We start from the raw sequence: 19,863 nt of genomic DNA on the forward strand, positions 1-19,863 counted from the left end.
ACATCACATTAAATGTTAAGGATGTAAAACCATTTTAATAAGCCAGCAAGTAATATTGGAGCCAAAGCAATAACACTTATTATTTGACTGCAACAATACTTTACATTGTTCGAGATTTTAAAAAAATTCATGGGTCAAGCTTACAAAGTGTTTCATAGACAAGCTGCTGCTACTCACTGCTCCATGTACGAGTTATTTTATTGTAAGTTAACAAACAATAATAGTTTTAACATCAACATATATGTATATGAATATGATATGAACAAAAAAATTAATGGCTTTGACAGGTGGCGAACCAATCACTAACCTTCCGTTTTCCAGTCAAACACACAGATAGCTGTGATAAATGCAAAAGTTCATTACCAACCGGTATAAAAATAAGTACTTCTTATTCTAGTAAATAAAATAATGTGCTGGGTAACCACCACTCATTACAAAATAATAGTTGTCATTACAAAAATTCACAAAATTTTTGCTGGGTATATTCGGCTGTGCCGAATCTTATATATACCCTTCACCAAATTACACTTTAAAATAAAAATTTTAAATATTTTCAGATAAACAAAATTTAAATTTTTTCCAGTTGTTTTTTTGTAATTTTTTAAAAAAAAATTTTTTTTTAAATTTTAAAAATTATTTTTTTTAATTTTTTGAAACAAAATTTCAATTTTTATTTATTTTTTTAATATTTAGAGAAAAAAAATTTTTTGTTAAAAAAAAAAATCGGGTTAAAAAATATTTTGTGAAATATCTATCATTATAGATAGATATCCATATACATATGTCTATATTAATAACTTAGTTATCCATATATATGTAGATCAAAAATAGGCAAAACATCAAGGTTTTCCTGGTTTTTTTCTAATATCTCAGCCATTTATGGGCCGATTTTAAATAGCAACCGAGCCGGAAGAATTCCCGATATATTGGAAGTATGTAAAGTTATTTGGGGGTTTCGGAAATTTTAAATATTTTTAGGTAAACAAAATTTAAATTATTTTTCAAAATTGTTTTTGAAAATTTAAAAAAAAAAATTTTCCTACCCAAACTTTTTTTCCGAAGTTGTTTTTTTAAATTTTTAAAAAAATTTTCTTTTTAAATTTATTAGTTAGTATGATAAAAACTTTAGTTTGGTAAAAAAATTCGGGTTAAAAACATTACTATAACCTTATATACATCGTTGCAAAGGTCTTTGAAATATCTATCATTGTCTATATTAATTAATGACTTAGTAATCCAGATATAGATCAGAATGCCCAAAAATCGAGGTTGTCCCAGTTTTTCTCCATTTTAAATAGCAACAGAGCCGGAAGAATTCCCGATATAGTGATGTATGAATCATGCTTGTATGCTATTTGGGGGCTTCGGAAAGTTGATTTCAACATACAGACGGATAGACAGACATGGATATACCAACTTCGCTATATATAACGATCTAAAATATTTATACTTTATGGGGTCGCAAATGAAAAATGTAGAAATTACAAACGGAATGACTAACTATATACTCTTGCCACTCATGGCGAAGGGTATTGTTATGAAATTGTACTTGAATTCAAACATAACGATTTTAAGGGCTGATTTAAAAGTAGCATAATGCTTTCAAATAACAGTGCTGTAATAGAAAACTGTAACATATCTGTGAGCATTATTAAATAAAAGCTTCCAGTTGATTTGATCGTAAGTTGGCAACGCTGAATTCGAATATTCAGTTAAAGAACATTGTAGAAAGTACACAACAGATGGCGTATGTATTAGTAAGATCTAGAATATTCGAATTTTGACGGTTGAAGAACAATCTGGAGTGCAGATGGCAGTGTTATAAATAGTGGCCAAGGTTGCAGAGTGAGTCAGTTTATCAGAGACGCTTTTCGAATATACATCAACTGAGTGCCTTAAAGTGTGTTGTGTTTTTCAAGTAAATTCGTGTACATTATAAAGTGTGTCTTTATTTCTGAGAATTTATAAACGTGTATAAAAAAAAACATTGAGTGACTATTTAATTCTGTTGTTGTTGTTGTACATTTTAAATAAATAAAGAGTTGTTACAATTTTCAAAATACTAAACGGCTTTTGCTATCAAAAGAATCCGGTTTATTTAAAGGAAATAAACCAAACGTTTTGAAAAGGTTAAAACGTAACGATATTCTTGATCCTTATAGATAGCGGAGTCGATTAAGCCATGTCCTTCTGTCTGTCTGGCCGCCTGTCTGTTGAAATCAATTTGCAATTCTGTCAAACATGCTTTCGAGAAGTTTCCTATTTAAAATCAGCAAAATCAGTCCACAAATGGCTGAGATATGAGGAAAAAACCAGGAAAACCTCGATTTTTTACCTATATCTGGATTACTAAGACATTAATATAGACAATATGGATATCTAATGATAGGTATTTCAAAGATCTTTGCGACGTATATAAGACCATAGTAAGTTGGACTACAATGGGTCAAAATCGGAAAAAAAATATTTTTCAATTTTTTTTTTTTAAATTTTAAAATAACAATTCGACAAAAAAAATATTTTTCAAAAAAATTAAAAACACAACTTTGGAAAAAAATCAATTTTGTTTACTTAAAAATATTTAAAATTTGTATTTTGAAGTATAATTTGGTGAAGGGTATATAAGATTCGGCACAGCCGAATATAGCTCTCTTACTTGTTTGAGATAGCTGTGATTTTTTTTATTGAATTATAAAGAAGACATGTTCCGATTAAGTATTAAGTATGGAATAAAATATCCTTCAATAAAAATTACTCTAAATTTAAAAAGTGCACCCATTAGCTTTTGACCATTTTCGTGTGCATATTGACAAAGTCTGCCACCTGATTAGCTTTGTCATTAATTTCAAACCATTTTATCAAAATATTGATGCTTTCAACAGCTTTCTAGTATGTAGCTCACTTTGGTTGTTCAATATCTTGTTCGATAATTGCCGCTATAATTAATATATTTCATACAAACTTTCTTTTAACGTTTGTTTTGTATAGCAGATTTGAAGGCAAAAAAGTCGATACATAGTAAAATTGTGGGAAAAAACCATTTGCTATCGGAGTGGCAAACGAAAGTACAACCATTATAGATAAATAAATAACTTTGGTTAATATTAAACTATTTTTTCTCTTTTACAAAACATAATTAAATGAAACTGTACTTATTTCACTTACCCACCAGTGTTATTGAGTGTAATTGAATTAAAATAACAATTGCGCCAATATTTTTACTCTCTCTTTCTTTTAACGACAACAAGATAAAAATAATAAAAATTCCCGTTACTTTTAATTTCTATTTTTACAAGACTCAATTTCTTACTTCTGTCTGCACAAACGAACAGTTTAATGTTGAACTTCTTTTAAATCAAACAAAAGTCTTTTTTAATTTATTTACTTGTGTCCTTCCTTCTGTATTTATTTTAATTAAATTTTAGTTCTTTAATTTGATTTTTTTCTTATAAATTTAATTTACTTCAAATGCAACAACAATATGTTCAATTTAAGTTTTAAAATGAAATTCATTTTAATTGTGTGGATTTTATTGCAATTAAGTGCAATTGGCGGTAGTCATGGTTTCTCGGTGAAACCTTTGAAGAGAGACGGTACCACCAGCGCACCAACGACTATAACGACGGCACACGAGAAGGTGAAAGAGGAATCATCCATTTTAAATCAGCTACATGCAGTCGAATATGAGGATACAAATGGTGGGTAGTATTGAAAAGTAAAGAAATTTTAAATTAATAATTTTCGAGGAAAAAGGGAATTTATAGATAGTTACAAGAATTGTATTAATAAATTAATCATTTTGTAAAACAGAATGTTAGAAATATAATAATTTCATATCAGAAGAATCAAATTATTTGAAATAAATTCATTATTTTACATAAAATGCAAAACTTTGAAAAATGTACAGTGAAACAATTTAAATTTCAAACAACAATACTCTTTATATAAATTTCTAATTTAAAAAAAAATCGCCAAAAATCTATTTATGATCCGAATGAGCTGAAATTTAAAATATAAATAGAAGATCAATTAAAAATCCATACATATAGAAGTTATCTCTTTTATTTGTTAGATATGGCGGACCTACACAGGGTCAACATTTTGTTTTTTTAAATCTGCTATATTGGCGATAAAATTCTAAATAAAATAAAAACAGTTTCTGGCCCCTATAAAAAGTTACACGCATCCAAATTTGGAACATATAAAAAGGCCCGTATTTTTTTTACGTTTTTTCCAAAAAAGTCCCTATATTTTTTCTTTTGTGAAAACAATTTTCTTCGGGACTATACACAATTTTTATATGATCCAGAAAGAGAACTTAATCCAAAGGCGTGTAAAGTAAAATTTGCCTCATTTAAGCGGACATGGTACTACCCAGACCTATTCAAACCAATTAAAAAAAAACAAGTAAAAGAGCTATATATGTCGTTGCAAAGGTCTTTGAAATATCTATCATCAGATATCCATATTGTCTATATTAATGACTTAGTAATCCAGATATAGGTCAAAAATCGAGGTTGTCCTAGTTTTTTCCTTATATCCTAGCCATTTGTGGACCGATTTTCTCCATTTTAAATAGCAACCGAGACGGAATTCCGGAGATATTGATGTATGAATAGAGTATGTAAGTATTTGGGGGTTTCGAAAAAAATATTTGCCAAAATTTTTTTTTCTTTTTTAATTTTTTTTTTTTGGAAAAAGGATTTATGAAAAAAAAATTTTTTTGATGAATAAAAATTCGGGTTAAAAAATATTTTCCTGATTTTGACCGATTGTAGGTCCAACTTACTATGGCCTTATATACATACATCGTTGCAATGGACTTTGAAATATCTATCATTAGATATCCATATTGTCTATATTAATGACTTAGTAGTCCAGGTATACACACAGCCTCAAAATTTAGTAAACATCCGCGAATTTTTTGATTTTTTTAGGATCATGAAAATCATTATAGTCCGACTTAAATATTTTTTTTTCACAACCGAATCTATTATTCAATTCAATCTCCAACAAACCAAAACATTAAAATTTTAATCGATGAATAAATTTTAGGATTTTCATTATCTTAAAAAACTCAAATATTTTTTGGTGTATACTCACTTTTAAGGCTTACTGTAGTTCAAAAATAGGGCAAACATCGAGGTTGTGCCGGTTTTTTCTTTATATCTCAGCCATTTGAGCGGCGATTTTGTCGATTTTAAATAACAAACGAGCCTAAGGATAGTTGATTTCAACAAACATACGGACATGGCTATATCGACTTCGCTATCTATAACGATCCTGAATATATATACTATGTGGGGTAGCAAATGAAAAATGTAGAAATATAGCCTTGCCACTCATGGCGAAGGGTATAACAAGTTTTATATAAATAAAAATCAAATGTCGTTGGTTGGTAATTGCATCAGTAGAGAACGGCCGGACCGATTTAGACAAATTTTTTTTTAAAATGTTGGTCATAGCCCATAGGTTTTTACGGAATGAAAAATTGACCACGCCCATTTTTACGCCGACTTTTATCGATTTATCTAAAATTGGAAAAAGGCTATATCGATTTGGCTAATTTTTTGTTTAAATGATCATACACAGAAAAAAAAATTCATAATTGGAATGAATTTTGTAATAAATATTATTAATCGAACTTGACTTTTTTTTCCCAAACTTATTTCATTCAAAATAAGAACATGTTCATAAATATTACAAAATTTTACATGACGGAAATTTTTGCTTTTTTTACTTAATTTTTTTAATAAATTGCATTATAATTGTATTATATAATGAATTAGTGCAAGAATATTTGCATAATAGCCATATATTGACCAATATTTTAAAATAAAAAGGAGAATATCTGAAACTTAAAAATTATCATTAAACATAATAAAACATTCATAAATATAAAAGCATTTCATCCTCTTAAATCAATTTAATCATTTTCGCGCTTTTTGTATCATTTTGTAGCTGAAAATCATAAAAAAACTAAAAATTTTCCATGAAAAATTTCAAACATTTTTGAACAACATAAAATAAAAATGAAATTGAAATTATATTTTTAAAGCCTTCTAGATTTTATTTCAAAACATAAAATATTAAAAAAATCATACTATTTAAGAAATTATTTATAAATGTTATGAATTGAAATCAATGAATTCCAATCATAATATTTATGTTGAAACTTTTTTCTGTGTAGTAATCCTATTCAAGTTTTTACTGAAAGAAAACTTGACCATGCTAAAACCTCAGGACGCGTGGACCGATTTAACTAATTTTTTTTAATGTTCGCAATACATAGTCCGCAAAAGTTTTTACTTAAATAAAACATTGTCCAAGGCCAAAATTCGATTACTTATATAAAAACTAACAATAGCTTAAATCGCTAATAACTTGGCCAATAAGCGTTTAATCAAGAAAAAGAGCTCATATTTCTGACCAAAATTCGATTTTTTATATAAAAACTCAAAATATCTAATTTCGCCAATAACTTGGCCAATAAGCGTTCAATCAAGAAAAGGACCTCGATCTGTGATCACTCATACTTCTCACCAAAAACCGATTTTTTATATAAAAACTCAAAATATCTAAATTCTCTAATAACTTGACCAATAAGAGTTGAATCAGAAAAAGGAGCTCGATCTGTGATCACTCATATTTCTTAACAAAAATCGATTTTTTTATATAAAAACTCAAAATTTCTAAATTCGCTAATAACTTGGCCAATAAGCGTTGAATCAAGAAAAGGAGCTCGATCTGTGATCACTCATATTTCTGACCAAAAATCGATTTTTTTTATAAAAACTCAAAATTTCTAAATTCGCTAATAACTTGGCCAATAAGCGTTTAATTAAGAAAAGGAGCTCGATCTGTGATCACTCTGTGATCACAAAAATCGATTTTTTATATAAAAATTCAAAATTTATGAATTCGCTAATAACTTGGCCAATAAGCGTTTAATCAAGAAAAGCAGTCCGATTTCTTAACAAATTTTTTCTTAACAAAAATCGATTTTTTTTATAAAAACTCAAAATTTCTAAATTCGCTAATAACTTGCCCAATAATACATGTATTCTGTTGTTGCAAGACTATGTATGTTTTATTCTATGCCCTGTGTGAATAAAAATTATCATTCAATAATACGTTTTTTTTTCTATTTTTACCCTTTTCAAACCATTTCTCACAAATCGAACACAAGCTTTTTTTTAACTTGGACAGGACAACGTCTGTCGGGTCAGCTAGTTATACCCTTCACCATGAGTGGCAAGGGTATATATAAGTTTGTCATTCCGTTTGTAATTTCCACATTTTTCATTTGCGACCCCATAAAGTATATATATTTTGGATCGTTATAGATAGCGGAATCGATATAGCCATGTCCGTCTGTCCGTCTGTGTGTTGAAATCAACTTTCCGAAGCCCCTAAATAACTTACATACACGATTCATACATCAGTATCTGCGAAATTCTTCCGGCTCGGTCGCTATTTAAAATCGAGAAAATCGGTCCACAAATGGCTGAGATATAAGGAAAAAACTAGGACAACCTCGATTTTTGACCTATATCTGGATTACTAAGTCATTAATATAGACAATATGGATATCTAATGATAGATATTTCAAAGACCTTTGCAACGACGTATATAAGACCATAGTAAGTTGGACATACAATGGGTCAAAATCGAAAAAAAATATTTTTTAACCCGAATTTTTTTTCATCAAAAAATTTTTTTTTGTCATAAATTCTTTTTCCAAAAAAATTAATTAAAGAAATATAAAAAAAAAAAATTTTAAAAAAATTAAACAATTTGGAAAAAAAAATTTTTTTTAAAAATTTTAAAACATTAAAAAAAAATTTTGATTTTGTTTAAATAAAAATATTTAAAAAAAAAAAATATTTTTAAGTATAATTTGGTGAAGGGTATATAAGATTCGGCACAGCCGAATATAGCTCTCTTACTTGTTTTTAATATTTTTTTTACGAATTCAAAAACTTTTTTGATTTTTTTTTCAAATTCTTAAAATTTGCATCAAAATCATAATCAAAAAATATATTCCTTGAGTACCTATTTGGTCGCTTAGTGGGATATATAGCAAAATAAATGTTTTGTAACTCAAAACATGAAATTTTTTATTTTTTTTGCAAAATTAAAAGCTTTTATTTTAAAATGGCCCCTTTTTATACCCTTCAGCTTCGTGAGAAGGGTATATATAAGTTTGTCATTCCGTTTGTAATTTCTACATTTTTCATTTCCGACCCTATAAAGTATATATATTCTGGATCCTTATAGATAGCGGAGTCGATTAAGCCATGTCCGTCTGTCTGTCTGTCTGTCTGTCTGTCTGTCTGTCTGTCTGTCTGTCTGTCTGTCTGTCTGTCTGTCTGTCTGTCTGTCTGTCTGTCTGTCTGTCTGTCTGTCTGTCTGTCTGTCTGTCTGTCTGTCTGTCTGTCTGTCTGTCTGTCTGTCTGTCTGTCTGTCTGTCTGTCTGTCTGTCTGTCTGTCTGTCTGTCTGTCTGTCTGTCTGTCTGTCTGTCTGTCTGTCTGTCTGTCTGTCTGTCTGTCTGTCTGTCTGTCTGTCTGTCTGTCTGTCTGTCTGTCTGTCTGTCTGTCTGTCTGTCTGTCTGTCTGTCTGTCTGTCTGTCTGTCTGTCTGTCTGTCTGTCTGTCTGTCTGTCTGTCTGTCTGTCTGTCTGTCTGTCTGTCTGTCTGTCTGTCTGTCTGTCTGTCTGTCTGTCTGTCTGTCTGTCTGTCTGTCTGTCTGTCTGTCTGTCTGTCTGTCTGTCTGTCTGTCTGTCTGTCTGTCTGTCTGTCTGTCTGTCTGTCTGTCTGTCTGTCTGTCTGTCTGTCTGTCTGTCTGTCTGTCTGTCTGTCTGTCTGTCTGTCTGTCTGTCTGTCTGTCTGTCTGTCTGTCTGTCTGTCTGTCTGTCTGTCTGTCTGTCTGTCTGTCTGTCTGTCTGTCTGTCTGTCTGTCTGTCTGTCTGTCTGTCTGTCTGTCTGTCTGTCTGTCTGTCTGTCTGTCTGTCTGTCTGTCTGTCTGTCTGTCTGTCTGTCTGTCTGTCTGTCTGTCTGTCTGTCTGTCTGTCTGTCTGTCTGTCTGTCTGTCTGTCTGTCTGTCTGTCTGTCTGTCTGTCTGTCTGTCTGTCTGTCTGTCTGTCTGTCTGTCTGTCTGTCTGTCTGTCTGTCTGTCTGTCTGTCTGTCTGTCTGTCTGTCTGTCTGTCTGTCTGTCTGTCTGTCTGTCTGTCTGTCTGTCTGTCTGTCTGTCTGTCTGTCTGTCTGTCTGTCTGTCTGTCTGTCTGTCTGTCTGTCTGTCTGTCTGTCTGTCTGTCTGTCTGTCTGTCTGTCTGTCTGTCTGTCTGTCTGTCTGTCTGTCTGTCTGTCTGTCTGTCTGTCTGTCTGTCTGTCTGTCCGTCTGTCTGTCTGTTGAAATCAGTTTTCTGAAGACCCCAGATATCTTCGGGATCCAAATCTTCAATAATTCTGTCAGACATGCTTTCGAGAATTTTGCTATTTAAAATCAGCAAAATCGGTCCACAAATGGCTGAGATATGAGGAAAAAACCAAGACAACCTCGATTTTTTACCTATTTTTTTACCTATATCTGGATATCTGGATATTTAAATAAAATATTTTTATTTAAGGCATTTATATAGACAATATGGATATCTAATAATAGATATTTCAAAGACATTTGCAACGACGTATATAAGACCATAGTAAGTTGGACCCACAATGGGTCAAAATCGGGAACAAATTTTTAACCCGATTTTTTTAAAAAAAAAAAAAAATTGAAAAAACAAAAAAAAATTTTAAAATTTAAAAAAAAAAAATTTTAAAATTTAAAAAAAAATTTTAAAATTTAAAAATTTAAAAAAAAAAAAATTTAAAATTTAAAAAAAAAAATTAAAATAACAATCGAAAAATTTTTTTTTCCAAAAAATTAAAAAAACTGGAAAAAAAACTAAATTTTGTTTACCTAAAAATATTTAAAATTTTGAAGTATAATTTGGTGAAGGGTATATAAGATTCGCCACAGCCGAATATAGCACTCTTACTTGTTTATTTTTTTTTTGCTCAACAGAAAGCTCAAATATTTTCCTTGAAGACATATTTAGTCGCTTAGTGGGATGAGAGTTGGATATACAGCAAAATAAATGTTTTGTAACTAAAGATATACAATTTCTGATTTTTTTTTGGCAAATGAAAGCTTAGATGCGAGTGGGATAGTATCAAAATTGAAAAAAAAGTCAAAAAAGTTTTTGATTTCGGGAAAAAAATTTTAAAAATATTTTATTATTTTTTTTAAATATTTTTTTTCGAAATATTGAAGAAATTGCTATCTAAACTATTTGGGACACATTTTGCTAAGAACAATAGGTAATAAGTTACATGGATGAGAAAAATCACATGTTTGGCCAAATTGTCAAATTTTGACCCCCTCTAACTCCGACAGTTCTTGACCGATCTTGTTGAAAATTTAAATTGTGTCTGAATTACCATCCAATAGGTCTAACCTTGGTACAAATTTCATTCCGATCTTAAGATATCGATTTTAAAAGTTGGTTCACTTGACGTGAAATCCCCCATTTATTAAACAATTCTCTAAAAACCCAGCCATTAATTTGTTTATTATTAATTTATTAGCTAAAATATTGGTCTAATGCACACGTTAACCATTAACCAATTAATATTAATACAATATTTTTTTTTTGGTTAAACAAATTATTAACTTTGTTGTGCTTCAAAAAAAAAAACTCCCCATTTTTTGTAATTAAAACCACAGTTAAATAATTAATTTATTTAATCGGCTTAAAATTAATTAAAATTATGCAAAACAATCAAATCTATTTAATGTGTTACTTTTTTGTTTAAATTCAAAAATAAAATTTATTCAAGAAACAGAATTGTTATTGATATTTTTGCTTCAACAAACAAAACAGAAGAAATAAATGCAATTTTAAGCAACAGGTTTTTACAAAAAATCAATAATATTTAAATGTTTGTTTTCCTTTTACTACGACAGCAAATCATAAAAGTCATGGCACCTCTAGTATGTTGAAAAAATGTGATCCCTGTCCAGAGGATATATTGTGTGTGCCCCAAATACAGTGTCCAGCCCACGTACGCATGGGAGACCATGAAAAACCACAAGTATGTGATTTGAGTGGTGGTAAATTTGGTTTTTGTTGTGTCACCGGACAAAATCATACAGGTAAACATAATAATACGAGTAATAAATCAAGGTTGGCTATCGATTCAAAATGATAAAAAGGTAAAGGTAACACTATTTTTTGGATTATTTCGGTAACGGTGACTTAGCGGTAACGTCATTTCGACTTAGTTCGGTAACGATATTTTAATGATAACGGTAATTTCATTCTGAATTAAATTATTAAAATTCAAAATTAGTTGACAAAGTTGGTAGTCTTAAACTCAATATTTTAAATGATTTATAGAATATCGCTAACGGTATTTACGATTATATCGGTTACGGTAATTGCAGTTATTTTGGTTACGGTAGCTTAGCGGTAACTGTAGTTGAACTGAAAGAATATTTTAGGGGTAACGGTAGCCAACCTTGTAATAAGTACATTCATTCAGCCTAACTATAAAATAAATTTTAAAGTTGGTTTTTGTTTAAGTCGACTTTTTTTTAAATTAGAACTTTTGTCTTTTTCGTACCATAAGAACCATTTAAAAAAAAAATAGTCTACTTTATGGACTTAAATCGACTTTAAGGCTTTTGTGGTTAGGCTGAAATTGAATTTTGTGTCTATTTCAGGCATACGTTTGGATAAGGCCCGCATGCCAGGTGTTAGCTTTATGCCTCCCCATGTGGTGGAAGAGGCCCGCCTAAAGTTTCAACATTTAATGCATCAAATAGCCATGGTGCCCATAGCTCCAGGTCAGCCTGATTTTGTGCATGGCATGGTTTTCCATTCGTCGCCTCATGAGGATGTGCAAAATTTCCATTTATCAAATTCGGCCATGGAACAAGTGATAACAACACAAATGTTTACCAAAAAGTAGGTATACTTTAAATTTTATTCATTTACATACAATTTTCGTATTAATATTTATTGTGTGCCTCCGCAGAGAACAAATTCCCGTTGAAGACATTATCACCAACAACATAGAGGTGGAGTTTAAGGAAACTCCTTTGGCCCACAACTGTCAACCACCCCGGCCTTGTGCCAATTCTCGTTCGAAATACCGCTCCTTTGATGGTACCTGCAATAATCCTCATCCTTCGCGTTCTCATTGGGGTTCTGCTGGTCAGCCCATGGAACGTTTGTTGCCGCCCGCCTATGAAGATGGTATTTGGACACCGCGACAGCACAGTAAAGATGGTTCTATGTTGGCGAATGCCCGAGATATCTCGAGAATTTTAATGGGTGACTCGGATCGTCCTCATCCCAAGCATAATTTGCTGGTGATGCAGTTTGGTCAGTTCTTGGCTCATGATGTTTCACAGTCGGCCTCGGTGAGATTGGGTGAGTTGAAGCTGGAATTTTAAGAAGAAATTTAATTAGCAGAAAACTATTGTATTTTTGTTGTGTTTGAAAATAATTAGTTGTATTAATTAAGGCCCTAATTTTGTAAATCACGTCACCAAAGTGATATTTATATGGAAAGCAAAAACAAAATTTCAAAAATTTTAAAAATTTGTTTTTGTTTTATATTCAAAATTTTCAAATTATGAAAGGCAAATGAACGCTTGAAATTTGGTGCGTTTGTTCTGTTAAGAATTTGTATATAAAACAAAAACAAATTTTTCAAAATTTTGAAATTTTGTTTTTGCTTTCCATATAAATATCACTTTGTGACGTGATTTACAAAATTAGGGCCTAAAATTTCTGGTTAATTCTACGACTTTTATTGCACATTTGCAAATATTTCCATCCACAGCAAATATTTACAAATCTAACAAATTAAAAATTTCTGTAATATTCAACTTTTAAGTCACCTATTTTTGGACTCGTATAAAATATTAATTCGAAAATTTGTTTCTGTGAGAACGAAAAGGTCAATTTCTAAACTAAACAGTTAATTTTAGTTGAAACCAGAGTAAAAATAAGATATTTTAAAAATTCTGCATATTTAGACAAAAAAATGAAATTAGTGATTTATGTCTATATGAAAGTTTACTATGTTGAATTTTGTAAGTATACCAACCAACATGCATATTTAGACAAAAATTGCTTAGCCCGATGCATAGTGGTATAGAAAACAAGTAAGACAGCTATATTCGGCTGTGCCGAATACAAATTTTAAATATTTTTAGGTAACAAAATTTTTTTCCAGTAGTTTTTTAATTATTTGAAAAAAAAAATTTTTATTTAAAATTTTTTTTTAAGTTTTAAATTTTAAATTTTTTTTTTGTTTTTTTAATTTTTTTTTGGTGAAAAAAAAATTCTGGTTAAAATTTTTTTTCCGATTTTGACCCATTGTAGGTCCAACTTACTTTGGTCTTATATACGTCGTTGCAAAGGTCTTTGAAATATCAATCAATAGATATCCATACCGTCTATATTAATGTCTTAGTAATCCAGATATAGGTCAAAAATCGTGGTTGTCCTGGTTTTTTCCTCATATCTCAGCCACTTGTGGACCGATTTTGCTGATTTTAAATAGGAAACTTCTCGAAGGCATGTCTGACATAATTATTGACGATTTGGATCCCGAAGATATCTGTGGTCTTCAGAAAATTTATTTCAACAGACAGACGGACATGGCTTAATCGACTCCACTATCTATAAGGATCCAGAATATATATACTTTATAGGGTCGGAAAATTATATTGTGGAAATTGCAAACGGAATGACAAACTTATACATACCCTTCTCACGATGGTGAAGGGTATAAAAATAGAGGGAAATAAATCTGCAACGTCTAGACGCTTAGTCCGATTTCAATGAAAGTGTTTTTGAGTTTAAGTTTTGTGTTTTGACCTCATGGTCCCACCGGATGCGTGGCTAGGGCCCCCAAAATAGGACACCTCGGATTAAATTTTTTTCCAAAAATTACATATAAAGAATCTCAATTATCACTTATAGCTTAGGAGATATTCTTATTTTAAAATTAAATTTTCAACATAATACGTTTTTTTGATATTAGCTGGTCCAAATATTTCCCGATTTTCTGCATATTTATTTTATTGGTCTGACAACAATTGTATATATTAAACAGAAAAAGAATTGTTTAAAAATCATGACCGACTTCAAAGGCGATTTTCGCTAGTTGTTGGGAAAAAAAGTACTTTTATTCTTTTTAAGTTATCTAAAAAAATTCTAAAATGATGTATAAGGGGTTTATATTTTCTGAAAAGCTAACATTACATAAAATATTTTAAATGAAAAAAAAATTGCAATTTTTTGATACCGAGGCGGCCAGGTCCATCCAAAAAACGACTATTTTTAATGTAAAATTCAACTTTAGGGCAAAAATTCTCAAATCGCATAGTCGATATCAAAATATAGTAACACATTTTAGATGACCAAATATGTTCTTAATTATTTTGTAATGGGTTCCGATAACCCTGGTATGGATATTATAGCCAAAAAACTAAAAAATTCCATTTTTGGGATTTTTCAAAATATATTTGATATCTTCGGCATCCAAATCTTCAATAATTCTGTCAGACATGCTTTCGAGAAGTTTCCTATTTAAAATCAGCAAAATCGGTCCACAAATGGCTGAGATAAGAGGAGAAAACCAGGATAACCTCGATTTTGGACCTATATCTGGATTACTAAGTCAATAATATAGACAATGATATATATTTCAAAGGCCTTTGCAACGACGTATATAAGACCATAGTAAGTTGGACCTGCAATGGGTCAAAATCGGAAAAAATATTTTTTAACCCGAATTTTTTTTCAACAAAAAAAAATAAATTTTAAAAAAAAAATTAAAATTACAATTCGAAAATTTTTTTTTCCAAAAAATTAATAAATCCACTTTGGAAAAAAAAAAATAAAATTTTGTTTACCTAATTTGGTGAAGGGTATATATGAATGGCACAGCCGAATATAGCTCTCTTACTTGTTAGTTTTTCATTTTCAATAGAAAAATCTATAGAACTGTAAAATTTCATTAAAAATATTCATAAATAAGTTTAATTTCAGCCGTTTTTGTCATATTTTTCAAAAAGATTATTCCATGAATTTGACTCTCTCAAATCAGTTCCCCTGATATTCGAAATATCTATTAACTTTGTATGGGAGGTTTCGATTCGTCCCATTTCTGGGTAAACTTCATGCAGTGATAAGAAATTGATTAGTAGAGTTATATTGTTTTGCAGATAATCGAAATTGACTATTTACTTTGAGGATAGGATGGTGCCACGCCCATTTATCCAATCATTCCCATTTTCACCAAGCTGCGCACAATTGTATCGAAGTAAATTTTTCGGCTTTAATCACGCCCACTTGAAATTTCAAAATAAAAAGTAGCATATTGTTCCTTCTAGAGACATACAGTGCAAATTTCCAGTGGTATAAGGAATAAACAAATAAACAGACATACATTTGAGAACAAAATGTCCGTCCGATATTTTAAATACGAGGAGACCTATATAAAAGACATTTGCTACATATAGTTATTGCTAATAGCTAACTTATTTATCCAGAAATAAGTTGAATACACAGAGAAAACAGATTCGTGATAGCAACCGAATTTGTTGCCAATCGAATGATTCGGTTGTACACATAGCATTTTTCAGTTCTAACAACAGAAAGTCAGTTGATAAAGAAGAATTTCAGTATAGGCAACCAAACTTTAGTTACTCATTCCAAAATATTGTAGCCACAACTGTAAAATTCGGTCACTAAGATAGTATCATTCGATTAGCAACAAATTCGGTTGCTATCACGAATCTGTTTTCTCTGTGTAGTTATAAAGTTTTGAATCAAAATATATGAAAAACTTTGTGTTCGAGCACTATACACATTTTATCAATGACATTTAAATGCATGAAATTTACCATCAAATCGTGTGAAACAGATAAATATTTTCTACAAAATGCACAACAATCGGTGCAGAGAGCAAACCGATTCGTAGTAGCAACCGAATTTGTTGTCAATCGAATGATTCGGTTATACACATAGAATTTTTCGGTACTATCAACAGAAAGTCAGTTGATAAAGAAGAATTTCAGTTGAAGCAACCAAACTTTTGTTACCCTTACCAAAATTTAAAAATTCGGTCACTAAGATAGAATCATTCGATTGACAACAAATTCGGTTGCTATCACGGATCTGTTTTCTCTGCGTACTCGCATTATATTGGTGGTGGGGGCACAGCCGTATATAACACTTATACTTGTTTGTAATGAATTTAAATTAAGGAGAAATTGATTGATTTAATATCATATAGATTCTATAAAGAATGAATGAATTTCTTTCCTATCTTCCACACACTTACTTTGTTTCGTTACCCCCAGAAAACGGCGAATTAGTTCAATGCTGTGCTCCCAACAATGCGGCCGTCTTACCGCCCGAACGTCGACATTTCGCCTGTCTACCCATTGAAGTCGATGCGAACGATGAGTTCTATAGTGTGTTTGGTGTACGTTGCATGAATTTTGTGCGCTTATCGTTGGCTCCCAATACCGAATGTCGCGCCAGTTATGCCAAGCAGCGTAGCAAAGTGACCCACTACATAGATGCTTCTCCGGTTTATGGTTCGAGTGAGGAAACGGCTCGTGATTTGCGTTCGTTTAAGGGTGGTAAATTGCGTATGTTGAATGACTTCGGTAGGGATTTATTGCCGTTGAACAACGATAAGACAGCGTGTGAGAGTGATGGACCTGGAAAGACATGTTTTAAGTCGGGTAAGTGAAAATAGAAGAACATTTCTGAAGGGTATATAAAATTCGGCCCAGCTGAATAAATCACTCTTACTTGTTTTAAATTGTATTTCATTAAATGTAAATCTCTTTTGCTATTTATTACAACTTTAAACAATGCAACCTAATAACACGGCTGACACAGGTGATGGTCGTACTAATCAAATCATTTCCTTAATTGCCGTCCATATACTGTTCGCCCGGGAACACAATCGTATTGCCGACATACTCTCACATCTAAATCCTCATGCCAGCGATGAGTTGCTCTACCAGGAAGCACGTCGTATTGTCATCGCTGAATTGCAACACATTATTTACAATGAATATCTGCCCAGTGTCATAGGACCCATGCAAATGAAACGTTTCCGTCTAACCACCCAACATCATGGCTACAGCAACGACTACAATGGAGATGTAAATCCGGGCATAACAAATGAATTTACTGGCGCTGCATTTCGTATGGGTCACTCGAGTGTCGATGGTCGTTTTCATGTACAGCAGGAGCATGGGAAAATTGATGAGATTATAAATATACCAGATGTCATGTTCAATCCATCACGTATGCGTAAGCGAACGTTTTACGATGATATATTGAAGACAATGTTGGTGCAGCCGATGCAGAAGGTGGATAGCGCAATAACACATGGGGTGAGTGGGTGTTGAAGCAGGCAAACTCACAGTTAAAGTGAATGTGTTTCGATTTTCTTGTCAATTTTTTTTTTAGTTAAGTCGTTTTTTGTTCCGTGGTCATAACGCTTTTGGCTTGGATTTGGCTGCATTTAATATTCAACGCGGCAGAGACCAGGGATTGCGCGGCTATAATGACTATTTGGAAGTGATGGGTAATCGTAAAATTCAGAGCTTTAGTCAATTGCCGGTGGAGGTAAGTAAAACAAACATGTTAAATACAATTAATTTGTTTTTCATCCTAAATATTTCCCCCCAGATTGGTCGCAAACTTTCCCAGGTCTATCGCTCGCCAGACGACATAGATCTATGGGTGGGTGGTCTAATTGAAAAATCCGTAGATGATGGCATTGTGGGCAGTACATTTTCGGAAATAATAGCTGATCAATTTTCCCGTTTCAAACTGGGCGATCGTTACTATTATGAATACAATAAATCAATTAATCCAGGAGCATTTACCATAGATCAATTGCACGAGATACGTAAGGTAACAATGGCTCGTATAATCTGTGATAATGCTGATCATTTAACCTTGAGGGAAGTGCCGCCCATGGCATTTGTTAGAGCCGATTTTCCGGGGTAAGTTTAAAGGGCTTAACAAATAATAACAAGAAGTGAAACATTAATTTAATAAACTTTAAAAACTCCAATTTTATACCCTTCGCCTTCTTGTGAAGGGTATATATAAGTTTGTCCTTCCGTTTGTAATTTCCACAATATAATTTTCCGACCCTATAAAGTATATATATTCTGGATCCTTATAGATAGCGGAGTCGATTAAGCAATGCCCGTCTGTTGAAATCAATTTTCCGAAGACCCCAGATATCTTTAGGATCCAAATCTCTAATAATTCTGTCAGGCATGCTTTCGAGAAGTTTCCTATTTAAAATCAGCAAAATCGGTTCACAAATGGCTAAGATATGAGGAAAAAATTATGACAACCTCGATTTTTGACCCATATCTGGATTACTAAGTCATTAATATAGACAATATGGATATCTAATGATAGATATTTGAAATACCTTTGCAACGACGTATATAAGACTATAGTAAGTTGGACCTACAATGGGTCAAAATCGGAAAAAATTAATTTTGAACCCAAATTTTTTTTTTTACAAAAAAAAAAATTTTAAAATTTAAAAAAAAAAATTTTAAATTTAAAAAAAAAATTTAAATAACAATTAAAAAAAAATTTTTTTCCAAAAAAATAAAAAACTGGAAAAAAAAAATAAATTTTGTTTACCTAAAAATATTTAAAATTTATATTTTGGAGTATAATTTGGTGAAGGGTATATAAGATTCGGCACAGCCGAATATAGCTCTCTTGTTATATTTAAAATTACAGCTAATAAATTAAATTTTTTCTATATTCCTCAGCAATCAACCTTTACGATGCGATAGTCACCATATACCCTCGGTGGATTTAGAAGCCTGGCGTTTTTAATCCAAATATTTAAACCCTCATTACATTAATGCTATTTATTATTTTAATTTATGTATTTATTTATAAAAAATGTTGTTGTTTGCAAGTACGAGTAATTAATAATTTATTTCTTTTGTTTGTTTTGATTTGAAAATATTACACAAAAACCTTGTTATTTATTCCTTATTAAAATGCAAATATGCTCGCATGAAAGACACATAAAAAAGTATTTTAATACATAAATATTTTCCAGGAAATTGTTTTTCTTGGTTTTCTTTTTTTTTGTTGAACAAAGGAGATCTTTGTTTTAAAAGGAATTTATAGTCATTAAGGCAAACAATTGAGATAAAATTAAAAGCAGAAAAATCTGATACGATTGCAGTAAATTATTCTCCGACATCTAGAAACCAAATGCTGAAAATTTAAGCAAAAATGGATAATGTTTAGAGTTTGCACATTTTATTTGATATTTCGAGTTCTGGATCAGTGTAAATATAAATTAGGCACCAAAATAGATTTTAAAATATTTTGTTTTAATACTAAGAATCATTAACATTTGCTAAGAATTTAACCCTTTAAAGCATTAAAAACTTTTCGTCCGGATAAGGGTTAATTTTTATAGTTTTATATCAACAAACAAATTTCATCTAATTTATATTTTTAACAAATTTTTATTGTAGATGTCTAACTTTGCTGTGTTGGACAATTTTGATCCCAGATATAAACTGTTAAAATTTGTAGTTTTATACCCACAACACATCTAAATATTCATCGCAGACCCACGAAAGTATATATATATTAGGTTGGGTAAATTGTTTTGGTCAACAGGCGTATAGCAAAAACGTAATCTACGAAAAATTCTAAGAAAATTACAAAAAGAAAGTATGTGTCTAATATCAAAACCTAGCTCCCGATG

General features: G+C 31.0%; 1 protein-coding gene across 1 annotated transcript; it reads left to right on the forward strand.

Annotated features, from left to right (window-relative positions):
* Positions 1–3,502: 3,502 nt before the first annotated feature.
* Pxt (Peroxinectin-like) lies at positions 3,503–19,034 on the forward strand. Its single transcript, XM_065515293.1, is given in 9 exon segments — positions 3,503–3,698; positions 11,012–11,200; positions 11,771–12,014; positions 12,085–12,482; positions 16,433–16,822; positions 16,983–17,485; positions 17,562–17,720; positions 17,784–18,103; positions 18,902–19,034. Coding segments are annotated over 9 exon segments (2,532 nt in total).
* The last annotated feature ends 829 nt before the right edge of the window (positions 19,035–19,863 follow it).

Source organism: Calliphora vicina, chromosome 1 (genome assembly GCF_958450345.1).
Source record: "Calliphora vicina chromosome 1, idCalVici1.1, whole genome shotgun sequence".
NCBI lineage: Eukaryota > Metazoa > Arthropoda > Insecta > Diptera > Calliphoridae > Calliphora > Calliphora vicina.